The 21,926-nt window shown below is 38.6% G+C and overlaps 2 protein-coding genes and 1 long non-coding RNA gene across 8 annotated transcripts in view; 1 reads left to right on the plus strand and 2 right to left on the minus strand.

The window, feature by feature from the left end:
• The first annotated feature begins 7 nt into the window (after positions 1-7).
• On the plus strand, positions 8-948 carry LOC103463123 (uncharacterized). The gene is made up of 3 exons (XR_533472.1): positions 8-101; positions 184-269; positions 357-948. It is a non-coding gene; the product is annotated as an uncharacterized LOC103463123 (long non-coding RNA).
• Positions 949-2,417: 1,469 nt separating this feature from the next.
• On the minus strand, positions 2,418-14,048 carry LOC103463232 (uncharacterized). The gene is made up of 15 exons (XM_008406471.2): positions 13,681-14,048; positions 11,033-11,218; positions 10,850-10,924; positions 9,693-9,811; positions 8,363-8,516; positions 8,164-8,289; positions 7,077-7,102; positions 6,916-7,000; positions 6,625-6,842; positions 5,577-5,757; positions 5,038-5,121; positions 4,636-4,772; positions 3,630-3,880; positions 3,431-3,540; positions 2,418-2,603 (listed from the first exon to the last, which is right to left on the minus strand). Exons 1-15 carry the CDS (start codon positions 13,801-13,803, stop codon positions 2,418-2,420), a joined length of 2,061 nt encoding a protein of 686 aa, XP_008404693.1. The 5' UTR covers positions 13,804-14,048.
• A 1,548-nt stretch (positions 14,049-15,596) lies between these two features.
• hps3 (HPS3 biogenesis of lysosomal organelles complex 2 subunit 1) overlaps positions 15,597-21,926 on the minus strand; it is a 33,968-nt gene continuing 27,638 nt past the window's right edge. For all 6 annotated transcript variants that reach the window (XM_008406305.2, XM_008406299.2, XM_008406302.2 and 3 more), the window contains 9 exons: positions 21,418-21,638; positions 20,984-21,161; positions 20,591-20,824; positions 19,935-20,156; positions 19,292-19,468; positions 19,105-19,209; positions 18,412-18,618; positions 18,244-18,331; positions 15,597-16,177 (listed from right to left, as the gene is read on the minus strand). In XM_008406305.2, the coding sequence (XP_008404527.1) occupies positions 16,050-16,177; positions 18,244-18,331; positions 18,412-18,618; positions 19,105-19,209; positions 19,292-19,468; positions 19,935-20,156; positions 20,591-20,824; positions 20,984-21,161; positions 21,418-21,638 (1,560 nt within the window). In that variant the 3' untranslated portion in view covers positions 15,597-16,049. The remainder of the gene's footprint in view (positions 16,178-18,243; positions 18,332-18,411; positions 18,619-19,104; positions 19,210-19,291; positions 19,469-19,934; positions 20,157-20,590; positions 20,825-20,983; positions 21,162-21,417; positions 21,639-21,926) is intronic.

A 21,926-nucleotide genomic window follows, 5' to 3' on the forward strand; every position in this document is an offset into this window, starting at 1 on the left:
CCCAACAACTACCACCTTGTTATCAACAGCATCTGCTGCTACCACATCAATGCTAATAACTACAACTGCAGCTCCGCCCCCTACAGGCCAAACTTCTAACGGTAAATCATTTAAAAAAGCAGCATCATTTTTCTGAAGGTAAATTAATCCWCTGACCAWCTGACTTTTTTTAAATCCCTACAGGTTTGGAGTATCTGGCACATCTAAACATGAAGTTAATATCTTATGAAGAGATCAGCAATGSAACCATAGTTCATCTCATTGAACAGGTATGTRAKCTAGAATAACCTACAAATTATTTGGTTTTTCATCAAAAAGAATCATAAGATATTAACATTTTCATTCTCTTCATTTAGTTTTTCAGAGAGCAGCTCCTCAATGGAACCGCCCACAAGGTGACTGTGCGAAGCATTCAGCGGGTTAGAGTTAACCCATAGACAAACAGCATCCACATGGCATGCTCTGTTATTTAAATATCTACATAAGTGTGAATGATATTTATACRTATTGTAGTTCAACACACACAGTCTCTCCATGATTTCCGGGTAGATCAACTCAGAGTTGGTTTTCAGTTCCAGCAGCTCWTCACTTTAAGYTCAGTYAAGTATCTGAACCTGGAGTTGGCTTTGGGACGATGTTTAGCCAGTAAATATCATCCATGTTGGAGTTGGAGCTCCTTAAATGTAGGTCAGAAAACCTTCACCAGGTCTAAAACACTTAGGAATGATTTATGTTTCAATATCAATCAGTCTGGAACAGAAAACCTGARTTAACTTAATCATTTTATAAATAACCTGCTTTCTGGAAAACCCTTATGGAACTCCRTAAGTACCATAACTAAACACAAAATTGTTTAGTTTGTGTAGATTCAAGATAACGTCTGAACACAATGATTTCTCATGATCGACTATGCAAAGTGTATTATTCTTAGTATAAAAATGTGATAAANAAGTATCTGAACCTGGAGTTGGCTTTGGGACGATGTTTAGCCAGTAAATATCATCCATGTTGGAGTTGGAGCTCCTTAAATGTAGGTCAGAAAACCTTCACCAGGTCTAAAACACTTAGGAATGATTTATGTTTCAATATCAATCAGTCTGGAACAGAAAACCTGARTTAACTTAATCATTTTATAAATAACCTGCTTTCTGGAAAACCCTTATGGAACTCCRTAAGTACCATAACTAAACACAAAATTGTTTAGTTTGTGTAGATTCAAGATAACGTCTGAACACAATGATTTCTCATGATCGACTATGCAAAGTGTATTATTCTTAGTATAAAAATGTGATAAATTGAGTTATGAGCATTTTCTAATCAAATGTTTATTTTTGTTTTACTGCAGTCTAATTTAGTTGCATTTTCCTCAGTTTTTCAGATGTACAATCATTTTTAAAACTCATTTTGAATTAAATTGTTGATAACTTCATAATATCTATTCTAATATATGTTTTGATTGTATTTTAACTTTTTCAGCTTTGTGGTTAAAATCTAATTAAAGAATTYGTATGAACTGCAAATCATTTTGCTTTTTATTACCTCAATACATAAACCAGTTAAAGTGGAGCTTTTGGAACATGTTATACAAAATATGACAAAAGTACAATGTGTACATTTATGTAGAAATTCTGAGGTTAATCTAAAATTTTCTAGAAAATACAAGATTTTTTCTGAGCTTGAAAAGTCTAAAATTTTCAAGAAAAATTCTAAAACTTTTAGTTCTTAGAAATTTTCTATGTAAAAATGAAAATAAATGCAATTTCTATACATTTAGTTTGTTTTTCTGCTTGGATAGAATCAAGAAAAATAAATATTTTGGTAATTTGTGACATGCTTATAGTTTGTTTTCTTTTGATCTTAACCGATTTATTTCAAATTCCAAGTGAATTTTCTGCTTTTAGCCTCAAGAAAAAGAAAATTATCCAAACTGAGATAAAAATGGAGAAAAGAAACTAGCCTGAGATGCGTGTTGACAAAATACAAATCCAAACTGTAATAATACTGGTATGTTTATGATTTCAGGACTCACACATGACATTTGTTCATTTGTTAAAAGTATTCATGCAGAGTGAAAATTATTTACATTAAATTAACTTTATTACAACATYTTTGCAAACTTAAGTCAACTTTGGAGCAAAGAATTAAATATACATTAAAAATAAAATAAAAACTTTCTTCAAACGGTGGAATTTCACTGTAAACTACAAGATTATGTGCATAAACAACATTTTTATTGTTGGGATAAATGACTTGAATCATCATTCAGGGTTTGTTAAAATTCACAAAACAACCCAAACAGAGAAAACATCCAGCAGGACTCAGTCAGTAAAATCTAATCAGATTATGGGAGCAGACGTTAAAAGTGAGTTGAGCAGACAACATGCTCCAGGACGTCGGTTTGCTTCTTTTCATCACAACTACGTCATCATTTCAGGAGAGGTTTGATCTCTGCCTGCATGCAAACGGCTTCGATCCAGAGTCGTGTGTAAGGTTCTGGTCAGCAGCACCAGCAGGTCCGGAGCCTCTGGGACTCCTCTGGGCAGAAACAGCTCCAGAGAATCCTGAGAAGCGTGAGGGAGAGTCGGGTCGGACGMRRCCGAGTCCTGAAAATTAAATGAATTCAGTCACATTACGGGAAACCGTGGAAGATTTTYAGTGGAAATTTCTTCACACCTTTGAAATGAAAACAAAACTAAAGGCTTGAACTCAGCAGAGCATCAGGGCCAGAYRGAGGTTTATTTATTTTTAATCATAATAAAACCAGGATATGACGACAATAAAGCCATATCATGAAAAATTTACTAGAATAAAGTTGCTAAATGAGAGCAAAGCTTCAAATCTGACATCTTCTGCCTGTGATTTTATTTAAATATTCATTTCAAAGTCCAGYTGCTGMTGATGATTTGCTGACGTTTAGATTAAGCAGGTTCCATGTGAAAAACCGATAATGAAAGTAAAACTTATGACTTTTTCCCCATAAAATTACTTCATTGTCCTAATATTACAACTTCATTCCTGAAATATGATTTTATTCTCGTATAATTAATGTTACTYGATTTTTCCCAATACGAGTTTATTTTTGTTTTTGGGACCTTATTCTGGTAATACGACTTTAATATTACAATTTTACTTGTGCATTTTTATGAATTTATTCTCATATTGCAACTTTATTCTGGTAATATGACCAGTCATATTTTTTGGCACAATCCTCCCTCTATATTAGTGCCGGGCGTCACCATCGTAATTCCATCTGGTATTTTTTGCAGTGTAAACATATTTTGTGTCATTATGTTTATGATTTAAATCATTACACATAATTTAAAACAGATTATTCTGTGGCGTTTCATAATCTAACCGTTGGTGTTCAGCCTCACACGGGAATGGACACATGTAGTTCATGATCACCAACCAATAATCACTGATCACCAACCTGTGAGTAAAAACGCAGAGAGATGAGTTTGGGGAGACCAAGCGGAGGAAGATGATGGGTTCCTGTGATGAAGAGGAGGAGGTCTTCAAAGGAGAAACACGCTTCACCATCTGATTCAAAGATGGAGAAACATGTTAACGGTTCATCACAGCTCAGCCGGTGTGTGTGTGTGTGTGTGTGTGTGTGTGTGTGCGCTTACCGCTGACCAGGCTCAGGACGGTTTCCCACTGAGCCGCTGTGGTTTCCTCAGCTCCCCTCAGCTCAGAGTCCAGATCGCTGAAGCAAAACGTGAAGAGGCGTCTGAACTCCTCCAGGCTCAGCGCCCGCCGCTCCGTACTGGTCAGACTGGTCATCACCGGCAGAAACGCTTCCCAGTGCGACTTCACCAGATCCCACAGCCCCCCACAGCTGTTCAGGCCCTCCAGGAACTGGGAGATCATACTGGCCACCCTGGAGTTCAGGAGGCAGTCAGGCTGGAGCTGCGTTTAGCTCAACATTTCTGAGTTTCTGGTCACAAATTTTTTTTACTTTTGGCGCTCGGACAATTCTGTGTTTTTTCTAGAAAATTTCTGAGATTAATCTCATATTTCCAACTTTTTAATCTCAAATTTCAACGTCTTTTCTAAAAAAAAATTCTCAAATTTTTGAATTTGTGAGATTTTTCTCACAAATTTGCAACTTTCCAAACTTAAATTTCAATGTTTGAAGAAAATTTATGAGGTTAAACTCAAAATTTCTCACTTTTTGACGTACAAAGTTTCAACTTTTGGATCTTAGAAATGTTTTTTCTAGAAAATTTATTTGATTAGCACCAAAACTACAATGGAATACTGGCCCAAATTTCAGTTTAAACACTAGAAATTTTCAAGAACAAACAAAAAATCTGAGCTATAAAAAGTAAAAAAAATTAAAATTCCAAGAAAACTCAAATTTAGAGAAAAATCTTACATTTCCAGAAAAAATTATAATTTCTTCCAGAAATTTCCAATTTATTTCTAGAAAAAAATTTTGGTGCAGATTTACTCTTTTCTTGTTACATTTTCAACGCCCCAATAAGCCGTCATACATTTCTTATTTAATGTTGCACAAATGCAAAATTGTGTTTGTTTTTGCATTACAAATATTTGCACAGATTTGTAATGAAAACTCAGCTTTTGGCAGCAGCAGCTGAAAACGGAGCTGATGTTCAGCTGAGAGGCTCAGACCTGTGGTAGACGTGGCGTTTCACCAAGCGGCCGTAAACGGCGGGAATCTCTTTGGAACATGCCGGATGGATCCCACAGCCGGACAGCCAGTCGCACAGGCTGGGAGAGAGACGCTTCACGTCGCTGCAGCTCTGCAGCTGGGAGAGAAAAACACTCGGGGATAAACTGGCCTGATGAGACACACAGGACGTCCACACAGAGAAAAACACGCCGACAAAGTAAGAGCTCAACAGGATTACAGTCACTCTGCAGTGCTACTGACTTCAGAATAATTTTTGGCTCCTCTACCAACTGTGACTCCTCAGCTGTTAGTTATGTGTGGTGCAGGTTGAGCATTTTATTCATATTTTTCATAAACAAACATTGAAATAAGCCGTGGATGTTAATCAGGATGAGCTCCACCTCCTGCAGTCGGAGTTGAGCTTCAGCATCAACGACGTCGCTCCAGTTAAAATCCTCCAAAGATGCACTTTGGCAACACATCAGCTGCAGGAACAAACAGAAACAGAAACATTTTATACCAAACCTGCAATGAGCTGCATAAGTTCTGAATGCAAAAGTGGTTTTAACTTGTTAATTGAATGTAAAATATCCTATTACATGTGATGACTGTTTTCCCAAAGCATTTTTAGCCAAATGAAGTAATAATGTTACAATCACATTCATTAAAAAAAAGGAATGAATATTTACCGGTATGCTTTGTTTTATTTATTAATTAATGTAATTAAAGGTTTAAAATTTATAAACATTTTATTTAACCTGCAACAGAACGCCCGCGTGCCGTTTTTAAATACGTTTGATTTAAAAATCACACATATTTAAGTCTGTTACCGTTAAATAAAAACATTCAGCTTCTTGTTTTTGTGTGTAGCTTCAGATTTCAGCAGGTTCATGTTTGTGTCACGCAGGACGAATGAAATGGTTCCTGCTGAGAGGCGAACCTGGTAGAGGGCGGGGTGCAGACAGCACGGTCCAGGTCCTCCATGAGCCAGCGACCAGCCAATCAGAACGCCCGCTTCGTAATACAACCTGTCGTCCAGCGCCGTGAGGTCATAGGTGAAGAACAAACGCTCCGGACGACCCTCAAAAACACGACTCCGCTGCAGCTCCAGGAGGGTCAGCCTGAGCGGGAAGAAATCATCTGAGGATGTAAAACACACCTTCATCGCTTAAAGATGGTGACCAATGAAAACGCAGAGGACCAGCAGCGCCCCCCGCTGGCTGGAGGTCAAACTACAACACCAAAAGTAGGTGTAAACCATAAACTGAGCCAGTCTCAAACTGTGCTCCTCGCCAGCGCCACCTAATGGTCCGTAAGGCACTGCATGTAAACAACCGTTTATTTACTGTGAGCTGAGGTCAAAGTGCGTACAGCTAGCTTACCAAAGGATTGTGTTTAGAAATAATAATGATTTGGTTTTAATCCGGGTCAGTCAGTCAAAAGAAAAGCTGAAGATGGAGGAAAGAAAACAACAGGATTATTTTTATGTGATCAGAAAAACCGTTTGAACGATTCGGTTCTTTTAACGGCTCCATCTGAACCGCAGGACTCAAATCTCCGTTGGTCAGAACCGGCTTGGTCATAATGCTCTGCTCACATGTCAGCCATTGTTTTTATTTACTTAAAAATGACTCAATTAAGCTAATTAAATACAGAAATGGGTGGAAAATTTTTTATATTTAATGCCGATTTTTGTTTCTTCCAAAGCAACTTAAGTCCATTTTTCTTTTATTTTAAATTACAAATGGCTCTAAAATGTTATTAATGCACACAACACTTGGTAGTAAATAATTGTTTTCATGCGTGACATTAGAATCCACTTTCAGAATTGAAAATAAGTCAAAATGTTAACTGATGGTCTTTATCCTGATAAAGTCTGGGAAACGCTGCTCTAAGCCGACGTCAATAGATTAACTAAATGTACTTCAATGACTAAAAATAAACCGGATCAGTGGTTGAAACCGTAACATCAGGGGTCGGATCCAAACCTGAAGAACTCCCTGACAGCTTCATCCTGGCTGAGCGTTTCCTCGTCGTCGCTGAAGGAAACTGCAGGCGTGGATCTGAAGCAGAATCCAGGCTTMCTGACCTCCTGCAGAGCAGCAGGAAGGACGTCTCCTCTGCTCACCTGCATGACAGTTTCTGCGTCTGCGTTTGCGTTTTCCAGTCTGAATAACCTCAGAATGGTGTCCAGGTTGAGGGTGAGCTGCACAGGAAACAGGAAGTGAACAGGAAGTCTTTCTTTGACCAATCAGATTTTACAGCCGTCTCTAACTGACCCTCTCTGGAGCCCGGCAGACACACAGCTGGTTCTGTCCCACTGGACCTCGACTCTCTCTGCTGACCTTTGACCCCGATTCCTTCCTGTGAACGTTCAGGTATTTAAAACAGCCGTTTGTGTCATTTTTAAGTTTCCACTCACAAAACAATGTTTTCTTACCTTTTTAAGATGGATGCTTTTTGTGCCTGTTGGTGTAACAAGTTGCAGTGAGAAAAAAATAAAACATTTAATAGAAATTTATTTCAATCCAGTTCATTAATATTTCACCAATTCACAAAACAATCAGTCCAGGCAGATTAAACCTCATTTTGATCTTAATGAGTCAAATTCAGTTTGTTTGGGTTGGTATGAAAGTCTTTACACTGCAAATACATTTAAAAAAAAGTAGAATATTATTGAAAAACCCTTTTATTTAAGGAACTAAATCACAAAGTGAAACTTTACATAGGTTAGCTACACGCTGATGAATGTTTGAAAGCCTTTATTTCTGTTAATTAGAATAATTTTCCATTTATAGCTGTTGAAAACCATTAAAATTAAAACATTACATATGACCAATACTATTTTTAAAAACAGAAATAGGGGCTAAATACAAAGTATGTTTAAAACCTACCTAGTTTTTTTTTTCTTTACAAAATGTACTTTTAATCTGACAAACGAGACTCACTGGGCTTATATTCTAATTTTCTGTTTGACTTAATAAACCCAATCACTGAGTTAATAAAACAATAAAACCCTGACATTAAGTTTTATTCAAAAACCTTTTAAACTAATCTGAATAATGAATTTACCTTTTTGATAAATGGGATTAATTGGACTGAACTGAAACGGTTTTTACCCCAAGTCGACATTTGTCATAAATTTGTGCTACATAAATAAAATTGTTCCAAAATGATCTTTAATATTTAACTGGATGGCGTATAAATGCAGCTCCAGTATCTACAGGTGCATCTCAATAAATTAGAATATTATTGAAAAGTTCATTTATTTCAGTAACTCAATTCACTAAGTGAGACAGAATTACAGACAACCTGATGCTTAATGAAAACACGGCATTTAGGATTAAACTATTATGTCAAACTTATAAAAACAATTTATATCAGAAAAGTGTTATGTTAAATGTGTAAAAGGCATTTTAATCCAGCATAGGAACATTTAATTTACCAGACATTCTTGTAAACAAGCTGGATATGAAGACAGAAATCTGCCGTTGATAGATTAATTTAAAAAATAAAACATGTTGTACCTGTTCAAAGCTGTGGTGACTAAATATATACAAAGCGCCGTGTTCACTGGTCCGCAGTACTTGCTCTCCAGTCCAGCCCTCTGCAGGACAGTCGGGGACAAACAGCACTTTGGAGCTCCGCACGCTCTGAAACACAGACACGTTTAGGCTTCAAATGGAGATTCAAACGCATTTTGGAGCAGAACAACCCGACACCAACCTGTAGATACGTGAAGGAAAACTTTTGTCCCGGTTTCTTTACAAACTGCGCCTGGAAAAGCGACGCCAGGCGGCTCTGCATCTGATTGGCTGACCAGCTGGAGTCCACCGTGATGCGAGCCGCCAGAGCAAATTGTTGGAGAGTCGGTTGTTTACTAAAAGTATAAAAACACAAACATTTACCGAGTCGCAGATTGTGAAAATATATTAGTTGTCTGTGTAGATAACTCTTAAAGCTGAAGGGTGTAACTTATAAAATAAGTTTAATCCATAATTATTGAAACAGCCGCAATGTTGTGACAGCTCCTCCACTTCCTCCGTGAGCTGTAAAAATGAGCCACTCCGGTCAAAAACAACCCTCAAGAGTGTCTTAGAGCTATTAAACAACTTTATCACCATTAGCGATAAATATGCTAATGGCGGAAAAACAACTTACTATTACAGGAAAACAGTTTATCTGCCGTTTGGCTATGCTAACTACTTTTAGCATTAATGGCAGGCTTCTGTTCGTGTTTTATTGGCGGTTGGGAAACCAGCTTAATTTGCATTTACCGCCACCTACCGGACAGGAGTGTGGACGACAACGATAAACCAGAAAATCCACAAGTTTTACTCAAAAACGTACAGGACAGTAAAAATACAGTTTCATTTCATTTAAATTCTTATTATTGTCAACAGAAAGAAACTTTCCACACACTAATAGCAGAAGTAGTCAGAGTAGCCAAAAATTATACTAAAATAAGAGAAGCACTACGACAACATACTTTTACTCAAGTAAAAAGTAGCCGTCCAAGAAATTATTCAAAAGTGAAAAAGTATTTGGTAAAAAGTGTACAGTAACTCATCAAATTAATCATTTAAGATTTAGAATTCACATAATCAGATGGACCAATGTTTACATTTTGGTATGTTAAGAACCAAAACGACAATAATTCATATAAGAAAAAAAATAAAATAAAAAATCAGGCAAAAGAAAATGTTTAAAATTCAGTTTCTTTCAATGAACATGTGGGACTTTAATAAAAACTGTAGGTTTTTGTTTTAGGAAGAGAATTCAGAAATTTTACTCAAGAGTAGAAATACTTCATAATAAAACCAGTCAAGTAAAAAGTACAGCATAGCAAAAATAATAATGAAAGTACATTTCTTTTTAAAAAAAGTTACTCAAATGTAATTGAGTAAATGTAACTATTTACTACCCAACTCTGGTCACAACATAATTTTAACAAGTATGTAAAAAACATTTTTTCTCATAAAAGTTTGACGCTGCAGCCTTAAGTTCTGATATTTAAATGAATTGGTGCTTCATGGTGTTAAGGCTCAGGCCTCACCTGTCCAGCTGCTCCAGGTAATGATCCTTTGGAAGGCAGATCACGTCTTTAACCACATGTCTGCTCTTCTCTGGATTCACTTTCTTCCACTTAAAGTGACGAGGTTTGTTAAGAAACGACTGAAACATAAACCATGAACCAAAATAATCAAAAAGAATATTCCAGAAATTCAAAAAATCTCATTGAGTTTGACCTTTTGATAGACAAACACTTATTCCATGGATTCTGACCTGACTGCAAATTAGGGTGCGTTCACACTGCAGCCTGAAGTGACCCAATTCCGATTTTATTTTGACGTAATGCGACCTGTATCCGATCTTTTCATGGCAGTGTGAACAGCTCAGGTCGGATTCTTTTCAGAATGTGACCCATATCCGATACGTATCCGATTCAAATGTGACCATAACGTCCAGGCCGCATTCATCCGAACTGAACGTCACTGATTCTCAACAAATCTCATTATTCTGCTCCTGATACGCGCAAGTGGGAAGAAAAACAACAACCATGACGGATTATATGAGGATTAAGTTGTTAATTTGCTGCTCCAGCCGGACAACAACTTCAAATATGTAAGCTAAGCTCCACCGTTAGCCTCCATGTTTACTTCCGCAAACACTGAGCTCTTCTTCTTCTTTTTATGGCGGTTGGCAGAACACTGAGAACGCTGACGCTATGGCGCCCTCTACTGCGCATGCGGGACACTTCAGGTCGTTTGCCCGTTCAGACTGCAGAACACATACAGGTCGCATTTACTGGCAGTGTGAACGACCCTGGCAAAAAAAATCGGAATTGCCAAAAAATCGGAATTGAGTCACTTCAGGCTGCAGGGTGAACGCACCCTTACTAACCATTAAAAGTATTGCAGTAGGTTAGACAATTTCATAAAATTTCTACTTTTTTATATTTAATCTTCTCTCTACCAAAAACTGGATGATAGAAGTCTTCAGTTTGGTGTTTTGGTCTCAGACATTTTTTGAAGGACAGTTTTGTTTACATTTACTTTACAATTAATTGTATTTGTCGTTTCTGTTTTGTTAATTTATTACTGTTTAATATCATGAGACAAATACAGTGAAGGACCAAGTGAAATAATTTGGAAAATGATTTTTTTGTGGTTGTAATTTAATCAAGAGAAAGAGAGAAAAGCTGAGACTGACCGGAGCGTCGGCGTCAGAGCTTCTGGGTTTCATCTCGACCAGCTCGATGTCAGAGAGCCTGATGTGCGGAAAGGCCTGGAGGGACAGAAACTGGCTTTAACTTTTCATGCATCATCTGAAAATAGGAACATTTTAACTTGTGAAAAATAAAAAGTATTTCTTTGTACTGGATTCGTCTCTTACCTCCATCTCGATGTCTGTGTCGTCCGTTATGTGTGAACCATAAAACGTCTCCTTGGCGACGGGAGGTTTAGTTTTTGGTTCTGCTGGTTGTTTGGTTTTGATCTCGACTAGCAGGTCTTCATCCTCCTCCTCTTCCTCCTCCAGGTCCAGGGCCAGAGGATGCTCCCGGTACCGGAGCCTCCGGGTCTAACAGGGGAAACGGGTCTGGAGTTAATCAAGACGAGTAAATAAATGTTATGGAGGCTGAAGTTTAGAAACACTGGCAGGAATTTCAGTTTTACTGAAACAGATTCATTCAGTTCTTCTGTGTTTCGTCTTTTTCTCGTTCCTCTGTTGACAGTAACTAAGAGAATTTGCTCCATTGTGGATGAATGCAGTCAAATGATCCAAAAAGAAAATATGCTGGATTACTGAGCGTACCGACATCATCCTGATCACATAAACACAGCAGAACCAAAACGGTTCCATGAAGAAAGATCGTTTAGCTCGATTCTGACTGTAACAGGACATCAAGTCTAATTCAATATATTTACACAACATAAATGTGCAGAATAATAAGGACTGAGATTATATCATGGAAAATTAAAAAAAAAAAAAGCAATCAGAAGGTTATTATTACTATTATGCACCATTTACATTCATTTCTGTCACGTTTGCATTTGCGGGGCCTGAAGAGGTTAATTTTTCTGTCAATAGGAATCGAACTGATCCGCCAACAGCAGAGCTTCTCTTTATTCACCACTGTTACGGCATCAGTGGGCCCTGCCCTCTTTTTCCTTGCAGGGTCCTGCAGTCAGGCCCTGCAGGTGTTGGGTGTTCCTCTGATTGGCGTCCTGCAGCTTTAAAGCTGCTAGGCGTACAGCAGAGAGGAGGCTTTTCCCTTCCCTCTCCTCAGATCCCCACTTGGTTTGGTTTGTATCTTTTGGTTGAGTTTTGTTAGGTTTTGCATTCGCTCATTTCTGGTTATTTATAGGTTTTGCTCTAATCTATTTTGGTTTCTTATTTCAGGCATTTCTTTTTTCTTCAGGGTTATTTCTTTCATATAACTTAATAAATTCTACTTTCATTTACACATTAAATCCTTGTGTGGTCTCCATTAATGTTGCCCCATCAAACGAGCCTGGTGGACGTAACACCACGTTAGCATGTTTTGTTAACCTTAAAGCCATTTGAACCTGGTTATAGTTCACATTTAGCAGAGCTGGTTAGTAACTAATTACATTTACTTGAGTAACATTTAAAAAAAAATATATACTTTCAGGAATATTTTTAGTTTTACTTTGAGTAATTTTATTATGAAGTATTTTTACCATTATTTGAGTTAAATTTTTGGATTTTCTACCAACTGAATGAAAAAACAAACATGTTTTAATTCACCAGACTCAGACAAACACCTGCAGTTTCTGTTAAAGTTTCTGAAGTTTTTTTAATGAAAGAAACCGATTTGGAAAAATTATTTTTCCTGATTTTGTATTTTTATATTTACCGATATAAATTATTGTCATTTTAAATCTTAAAATACCAAAATTTCCACTTAACTTTATACTTAGGTTCATGTGATGATGTAATTTTTAAATATTAAATGGTTGATAATCTGATCAGTTACTCAGAACTTTTCATCAAATACTCTTTTTTACGTTAAAGTAATTTCTTGGATGGATACTTTTTACTTTTACTTGAGTAAAAATATATTGAAGTAGTGATACTCTACTTAAAAAATAACAAAAATGTTCTGAAGTAGTTTTTGCCCAAGCCGTTTTAAAATGACTCTTAAAGTTGTAAAGGCTGCAGAATCTTGATAAACAGACAGAATGATGGTTTTTATAAGCTCCAGTTCTTTAGTTTTAGCCTTCAAAAGTATCCTGAGATATTATTTAAATTATTTAGAAAACTTTGACATCTTGATTGAATTTGTTTTTTAGAAAGGAAGGAAATATCAGAATTGAGTTTAACAACCGATTTGAGCAGAAAAATGTTTAAAGAATGAGGAAAGTCTTTACTTTCCGATTTGTGATGAGCATAAAAGATTCTGAAACTTGAAAAATGAGCTTCACTTTCTGTGGTTTGTTCGGTTAAAGTCAAATAATGTTTGGAAATTTTCATATTGATTTTTAATCAGGAACAGAGGAGCCACATGATGATAGTTTGACTTTATATCAACTTATAAATAACTTGAGGTAGGAGAGTAATAAACATACTGAAGTATGAGCAGCACGACTTCAATATGTTTTTCCTCAAGTAAAAATAAAAGTATTTGGTAAAAAGTCGACTCAAGTACTGAGTAATTTAATATAAAATACATCAGACGGACCAAAACATAAAGTTAAGAGGACATTTTTATATTTTAAAAACTAAAATGACAGTAATTCACATAATAAAGAATCACAAAATCAAGTGAAAAAAATTTCCAAATCAGTTTCTTTCAATAAAAAAAACTTATGAAACTTTATCAGAAACACCAGATGAGTGTCTGAATCTGGTGGATTTCTGGTTAAAACATGTCAATCCAGACATTTTACTCAAGTAAGAGAAGAAATACTTCATAATAAATTACAGCGCAGTAAAAATACTACCAAAAGTATATATTTTTTAAAAAGTTACTCAAAACCCAACTGTGTAAATCTGAAGTTTCACCTTGAAGAACGAACCTGTTTGTTCTCCTGCTTTTCCTGCGTCGTTATGATCACGGTTTCCTCTTTTGAAGAGAAAAGCCTCATTTCGATGTTTTCTGCGATTCCCAGCAACGCCGACCTTTTCTCACAAAGCTTCATCCTGTCCAGAGAAACAAACCCAAGTTTCAGCCCAGCTGAAGTTTCCGGGTCCAGCAGAAGCAAAGACGTCCGTCTGCAAACATCTAACCAGCTGAGGCCTCATCAGCTCCAGCTGGGGCCTATCAGGGGTCAAAGGTCACAGTCTGCTCCCTGTTCTGAGTGGCTCTGGTGACTGCCGGGTCTCTGGAAACGCAGCTGCTGATCCAGCCGTGTTTACGTGGCTGAAGAAGTTTTTTTATTGATGCGATTCATCAATTTCTGCTTGCAGATCATTGAATGTGACCTTTGTGACAGAAAAAGACACAAACAAAGAACATCTCTTGAATTTTGCCTGGATGTTGAAGTGTTAAAGTTGTAATCTCAGCTCTGGGGTGAAGTTTGCACACGGCTGTGTTTTAAAATGATTCGTTGTTTGCTTTTAGTCATGGGAACAGAAACAGACGACTTCAGTCTGCCATCAGCAACTAAAGCCGATAAATCAATACTCCTGATTAGATTGTAATAGTTTCACAAAAACTCTATCTTTTTTAACTCAAAAACCCGAGATTAACCATTTCTGTTCATCTTGATGTCATCTTAATGAAAACTCAAAATTACAGCGATAAAATATTCTGACAAACAGAAAATGCAATTAAAATCACGTGAATAAGTTTGTTCATATGATAAGTCATGAGAAACATCCTGTACCAATCTGAATTTATTCTGCTACAAGCCTCAGGTTTTTGTTTCCCCCTGGGTCTGTCCATCTGTCCCGTATGTTTCGTGTTAGTTGTACTTTTGCTAAGTGTATCAGGTAGGGAGAAATATATAAAATATATAATCTAGAGCTAAAGCTAAATGTGAAATGGTCGTCGCCATTTTTTAAAAATTTATGCAAAATTAAAAGAATTCAAAAAATCATAATTCTACCACTTCCTGTCGTCTTCTTTGTGGTTTCTGCCAGTAGTAAGATCCAGTTGTTGAAGTAAAGAAGTGTTTCCACGGCAATTTTGTCGACATGATAAGGCTTTAAACTGAAAAACAAGTTTCCATTAAGCAAATTTGTTTATGTATTTTAAATTTGCATAATTTTGTGATTAATGGAAATACAGCTACAGAATCTCTCCAAAAGGAGAATAAGCCAAAAAATCTTTGTTCACAGAGAGATGCATACAAACATTTTACTGGAAAGTTGAGTGGAAGGAAAACATTACGAGTTTGGGACAGTTTAATAACAAACCTTGTTAAAACACAAGAGTTTCTTATTAAAATTGGAAATAAAAATCCAGGTACATTATAGCTTGTTAAAAAGGCGTAATGGGGTTTTCTATGACGACGTCCAAAAATCACCAGAAGGTGTTTCTGTTTTACCGCTGCAACTTTTCTCATGTAACAGACAAGATATTTTGGATTTAATGAGACATAAATGTCATTATAACAAGTTTTAAAAAATCTTGTTATAACGACAAAGAATTGGCATTAATATGGTTCCGTATAGATGTAATTACATAGAGTTTACATTCAGTTGATGGACATTGTTAGCCTGATTAATGCTTATTATCAAACTGTAACCATCAGTCGGTCACTCCCTTTCAACCAGGTCTCAGAAATGTACAAAAAAAAAAACAAGTAAAAACTCTTTAAATCCAAATTTCATCTTAATCTGCAAACCGAGTGCCTCCAACCTGGAAGGAGAAACAGTCTGGAGACAAAATCACAAAACATTATTGGGCTTGTTTTACGGTAAAGTAGCCAACATAATTCAGTTTTAACAAAATATTCCAGGAAATCAAAGCAAACTGCTTTTTTCAGAATGTAGTTTGGATAAAAGATTTATTTTCAATAAATACCAAAGAAAAAAAAGCTAAAAAAAAAGAGACTTTGCTCTCGCCATTTAAACAAGACATCTCATCTTACAGATATTTCATCTCATCTTACAGATGTTTCTTCTCATATTTCAGATGTTTCTTCTCATCTTACAGATGTTTTACTCAGACATGATGAAATGAAGCAGGAAGTGAAGTTTGATTGGAATCCATGATAAAATAATCACCAGTCTATGATTTTACAGCCATAAAACTGATTAAAAGATTCAGATTTACATCAAGCACTTTAAAACTTCACATCCTGATATTCTTAGGGAAAAGCTAAAATGTTGTTCCGACTCCGCAGCAGCAGCAGGAACAGGAACAGGAAGTCGCTTTCAGATTCATCCGTCATGATCGAATGTTTGCTCTGCGTTTCCGTTCCTGCCGAGTCGGCGCCTCTCAGGCCGGCAGGTGTCTCTGGCCGCACGTCAACAGGTGAGGCAGGAAGTACGACGCCGAGCCGTCGTCCGGCAGGAGCTCCAGGAACTCTGCCGGGCTCGTCTCCATGGCAACCACCACCAGCGTCTCTGTCGGCATGGAAACCACATTGACGTTAGCATTTTGTGTCAGTAAAGCAGAATATAACAGACTATTGGGCTCTAATTCGTTAAAGTGATAATATTATGAGAACAGAGTTTAATGTGAACAGGATGAAGAATATTTACCAGATGAAAATCGTAAAATTACGAGAAGCGAACGAGAAAAGAAGCTTCCATTTACCGAGATCTGACGTGACAAACACGTCCCACAGCTGTTTGCACTAGAGGTGTGCCGATCGATCGGCCACCGATCATAATCGGGCCGATTTCCGTGAAAAAGTGTMTGATCGGTGATCGGTGATCATTGGCTCTTGTTGCCGATACCGATCACCTGCWTCTCATTTCCCAGCCTGCCTGTGCAGCTGGTCTCCTCTTTCCTTCACTCTGCGCAAACATGCAGCAACAAATCCTAAGCGATGTGGAACTATAACGCAACGAAGCTAATACGGCATAAAAATAATGCCATACTTGACGGAGTTTGGCTACATCGAGGCTCACTGCAGTAATAAATACATATGGAGGATCAGATAGCAGGTAAAGCAGCGCACAGCTACAAACACTCACCCGGATTAGCATGACGGTCAGAAAGCTAAACAAATAACCCGCAAAATGATTTAAGTCTTGGAGCTGCGATGTAAGACGCTGGTTCTGCTCTCGCTGTTGAACCGCTGCTACGCTACAGGTAGTAATATTTCACAGTCTGAGCGCCGCTTCTGCTCCACCTGGTAGTGACTCTCACACCGAACCTCTGCTTAAAGCTGCAGCATCTAACCTAAAAAATACATTTTACATTCGTATTAAAACTTTCCTAACATGAGACAGATAATCTCTAAAAGATAATCGATCTCCTCCCTACTCTGCATAATTACTCAGCTCAGTCAGAAACAGCCACTCACAACTAGCAGTAATCAGCTAGCCGCCATGCTAACAGGAAGTTTTCATTCAGTAACTCTGGATTGTTTATTGTAATGGATCCTGTTTTTGCCTTTGAATGTTAAGTTTTATACTTGAATCTTTTGGCATGTTGAGAGGTTTTATTTTGGCTCTTTGCATAATTTAGCCTCTTCAGAACCTCCATATGTTATCAGTCTGTTAAAGATGGTATTATTGATAGCAGTACAATTTGCACAATGCCTGTTTTGTTTTGTTTTCTTCTTGGAAAAAGTTATCAAAAACAAGTTTTTGTCTAAATTAAGGTGAATTCATGGTTCCTTTTTCCACATAATGTAACTGGTAGTGCTTATAATTAAAAAATAATAATTATGTGATCGGTATCGGCAGGAAAAAACCTGATCGGCACATCTCTAGTTTGCACCAAGTCCTACTGATGATAATTTGATGCTGATGTGTGAAAACATAAAGAACGTCTTTATTTGTGACACGGTCAGTTTCCTTCATTGTGACGCAGCTTTGAGCACGAATTCTCATAAAATTACAACTTAACTGGTGGATCATCACTTCTCGTATAATTCTGACTTTATCCCTGTACTATGAGTAAAAGTTATTAAGATCCTAATACGTTGATGTAAGCAGGTGACTGCAGGAGGGAAATGCAGATGAAGCCAGATATTTACATACACTGGCATCATTTTTCTTGTTTAGCTCAGTTAAAATTACCAAAATTATTCCTATTTGCTAAATGCCAGAAAACGTGTCGAGGACGTTTTTTTACAGATTTTTTTTTTTAACTTTTCTCAAATTCAAAAGTTTACAAACATCTGTCCAGTATTTTAAAATGTTAGATATGTTTGTTTTTCCACTCAGTGGGTTGAGAATCCAGAAGTTTTAATCAAGAGTAGAAATACTTCACAATAAAATCACTCAAGTACAAAGTGCACTGTAGTAAAAATACTACTAAAAGTACACTTTTCAAAAAGTTACTGAAGTAAATGTAACTAATTACCACCCAAGTGAATATTACAAATTGAACTAATAAACTGAAGTTGAACTTTAAGACTCAAAGCTGTAATTTGAGCTTTTACAGCTCATGTTATTAAACCGTTTTGATAATCAGCTGATAGATTTTTCTGCTACGGTTGGGACATTTCCTCCACCTTTCAGCGCTCCGAGCAGGACGCCGTCGTCAGCGGCCGCTCTCGTCCGGCTGCACAGCTCAGGAAGAAGCTTCTGCCACCAGAGAGCCTGAAGAAAACACGAGAAAAAGTCAATAAAATGTTTAAAAAAAGCCAAAACAAACTAAATACAGTGAATGAAGGACATGCCATGTGTTTGTCCTGCAGCTGGTGGTTGGCGTAGGCGATGATGGCCTGAGGACAGCGGTCCAGCAGCCGCTCAATGCTGCGGCCATACTGCCCCCTTCTGGTGGCACAGAGGAGGTGCAGGCTGAAGCCCCACAGCGTTTCCTCCGACAGACTCTCCAACAGAGGAGCGACGTTTCCGATGGAGAGGGACGGACCGCAGAGCAACGACTGCAGGACAGAGCAGCGGGGACAGTTACGTCAGTCTGACCTCATGACCTCATCCAGACAGCTACGGGAGGGGAGGAGGGCCACAAAACAAAAGAGAACATTCATTCTGACTTTAATCTCAGAATGAGATCTCTGGCTTCTGATTTTAAAGCTTCTGAGGGAAAAAATTTCAAAATTTGGGGAAACAAATTGCAAAATTTGGATGGAAAAAAGTCAAAGTTTGGTGGAAAGAAAGTCAGAATTTGTAGAAAAGAAGGGAACTGAGGAAACAAGTGAGAATGTTGAGAAAAATGTCAGAATTTATAGACTAAAGTCAAAATTTGTACACCAAAGTATGATTAAAGTAAAAAAATAAAAAGAAATCTGAAAGATGTCAAGAGTCTGAGAAAAAAAGTTGAATTTTGAGTTCAAAATCAAAATTCTGAGTTTAAAGTTGGATTTCTGAGAAAATCTGAATTAGTGTTTTAGTGGCTTCTGTCTGCACACCTGCAGTTTGTGCAGCGCCTCCTGGTGTTGGTAGCTGGAAGTGTGAGCCGGGTTCAGGACGGTGAGCCACGGGTAGAGGGCGCCGTAATGAGAGCAGCAGCAGATCTGAGCAAAGCAGAGAGCAGCCTGAAGTCAAACCGCCAGAGGAAAAGCTCTCAGATACAGACGGCGGCGGCGTAACCGTTACCAGGTCATCCGCACTTTTCAGCGACTTGTGTTGTGTTGGGGACTCGCCGGCCGTCAGTCGGTCGATGTAAACCGAAGCGAGTCGGAACAGAAGCTCCTGGATGACGGCGTCCTGGGAGGACGCCATGAGCATCGCCTCCCAGAAGTCCACCTGCAGGCTGCTCTCACATCCCAGCTCCTGCAAACGAACAGCATCAGCACCTGCAGAACATCTGGCTCAGACCAGTGGAGGAAGAGGACGGCGCCCCTAGAGGACTGGGGGGGTATTGTTCTGATGGTTACCTCACAAAAAGAAGTTAGTTCTTTCGAAAGAAAGAAAGCATTAAATAAAAAAAGAAGCAAATAAAGAAGAATATTTGGTCTATTTTTAAATTATTTTCACGCTTTGTGTCTTTTTCGTGGTTTCGATCTGAACCGTTAACAAACGGCCGTTTTCATGTGGAGTCTCATCTCCACCGATCAGAAACTAATAGATCAAATTGTAACCAGTTTTCTGCACCAAAGAGTTAAGAATTAAATTGTCTTTTTTTAGTCACTCTGACTGTATGGAAAACAGATGAGGATGTATTTACAAAAGCTGGGAAACAGAAAAGAACAACAGATCCCCTCCGTGTCCACCAGGGGGCTCTGCAGCAGCGGCGGACCTTAAAGACGTGATCTGCCGGCTCCAGCTGAACCTTGTTGTTCTCGTGTAAAGCCACCATGGCCGCCACCAGGAGTCCAGGCTGGGAGTCGGCCAGCTGGCCGGCCAACGCCGTCGGACACACCTGAGGGTGTTTCCCTCCTCCTCTTCCTCCTCCTCCTCTTCCTCCCCCTGCGTGCAGCAGCAACCTCGGCTCCTCGATGAACCCGTACACCAGCAGCATCTGAAGGCACAACACAGAGTTCAACCCACATCTGAAAATATGTAATTATTATTTTTACATCCAGTTAAAACCTGGTATTTACAGACTTTTTTCCCCTCATGTCTGAAATTGAATCAGATCAAACTTTTCCTGTTTCAGGTCAGAATTACTCAAATTATTCTCGTTTGCTAAATGCCAGAAAATGTGCAAGAACATCTTTTTTAAAGATTTCCTTGTAACTTTCTTTGAATTTAAAAGTTTAAACTTTGCAAATTTACAAATAAAGTTAAAAAAAAAACCCAAAGGTTCTTGCTAAGTTTTCTGACATTTAAAAAAAACATAATAATAATTTTGTTAATTCAAAACAACTTAAAAAAAATAATCGTTTGGTCAGATGAAACTCCGGACAGTGAGAAAAAAGGCGTTTTATCCGATGCAGGTACAGTCTGACCCACCTCGGCGTGCCGCTCCATCAGCTCCGTGTACGGCGCCACGTTGCCCAGGCGCAGCATCATGGTCGCCATGGTGATCGTCAGAGGCACCGACACGCCAGCCGCTTCCTCCAGACGCTGTAAAATCTGCAGCGCTGCAGCCGGGTCGACGTTCATCATGCACGGGCTGGCGCACACGCTGACCAGCATCGAGGGCTCTGATTGGCTGAAAATTCTAGTGACCTCATCTGCGTCTTCCTGATTGGACACAAAGACGGAAAAACTCAGTTTTAGATTGTTTTGTTTGTTTAACGTCATCATCTTATGAGCTTAAAGGCGACCAGTTGTGCTTCTTGAACTGGTTAGGATCGGTTGGGTTTGTCATTAAAATTCAGAGAGAATTTAAGGTTTTCATACTTGACTGAGGCTCTGGTCCGTTTCCTCTAACAGATAATTTCTCAGATAAAACAGGAAACCGGGTCCGTAGGAGTGAGGGCTGCCTGGGAGCGGACGGTTTCTGGACATGACCTCAGTGACCGACAGACCGGACATCCTGTAGTACGGCAAAGCCAGGTGGTAATCCTTCTGACCGCCCCTAACAGGACACAAAACAAGAGATGGGCTTTATTAAGCCAAGCTGACAAGATGGAGAGTCGCCCCCTAGTGGTGCCCGCCGCCGATTAACATGAAAACCAGGATGCAAATAATGTGCAGTTTCATTGATGTACTGATTGGCAACTGATGTAATCCGTCAAAATATAGAAAGACAAGTTATTTTAAGACACGTGATGCGAGTTGAACATGAACGATTCATTTTTAATCGGTCTGAGCAGAGTGTAGAGCGCTGGTACCTGCTGAAACTGTCTCCAAGCTGGGCGCAGTTCTGCCTGAACGCCTCCTCCAGCTCCTCCCTGTGCGTCTGGGCGGCCATCTTCCCGGCGGCTTCGCCGGCCTGCCGCTGCTCTGACGACTCCAGCAGGGAGGAGCGGAGGAGGAGGTGGGCTTCGCTGAGGAGGTGACGAAGACTCAGGCCCTGTGGGTTCGTCTCTGCGTAGCGCTGGCTGTACTCAACCTGGCTCACACAAACAAGTCACTCCTAAAAACTCAAAATGACCAAAACACGTAAAAACCTGTGCAGCTATTAAAGTTTCATGTCAAATATTTATTCATTTTAGGGCTGGCAAATAAATCAATAACATATATTGTGATAGATACGCACTGCATTCTGGGGGATGTAGGCAGAGGAACGTTTTTAGCTGCTCAATCTCTCACGGCTAGCTAAGCTGGGATGGTGGAATCTCTCCCACTTTGGTTACCTAGCAACAACTTGGTGAGTAACTTTTGGTTACCTAGCAACAAC

The sequence above is a fragment of the Poecilia reticulata genome, linkage group LG4 (assembly GCF_000633615.1).
Source record: "Poecilia reticulata strain Guanapo linkage group LG4, Guppy_female_1.0+MT, whole genome shotgun sequence".
Classification (NCBI taxonomy): domain Eukaryota; kingdom Metazoa; phylum Chordata; class Actinopteri; order Cyprinodontiformes; family Poeciliidae; genus Poecilia; species Poecilia reticulata.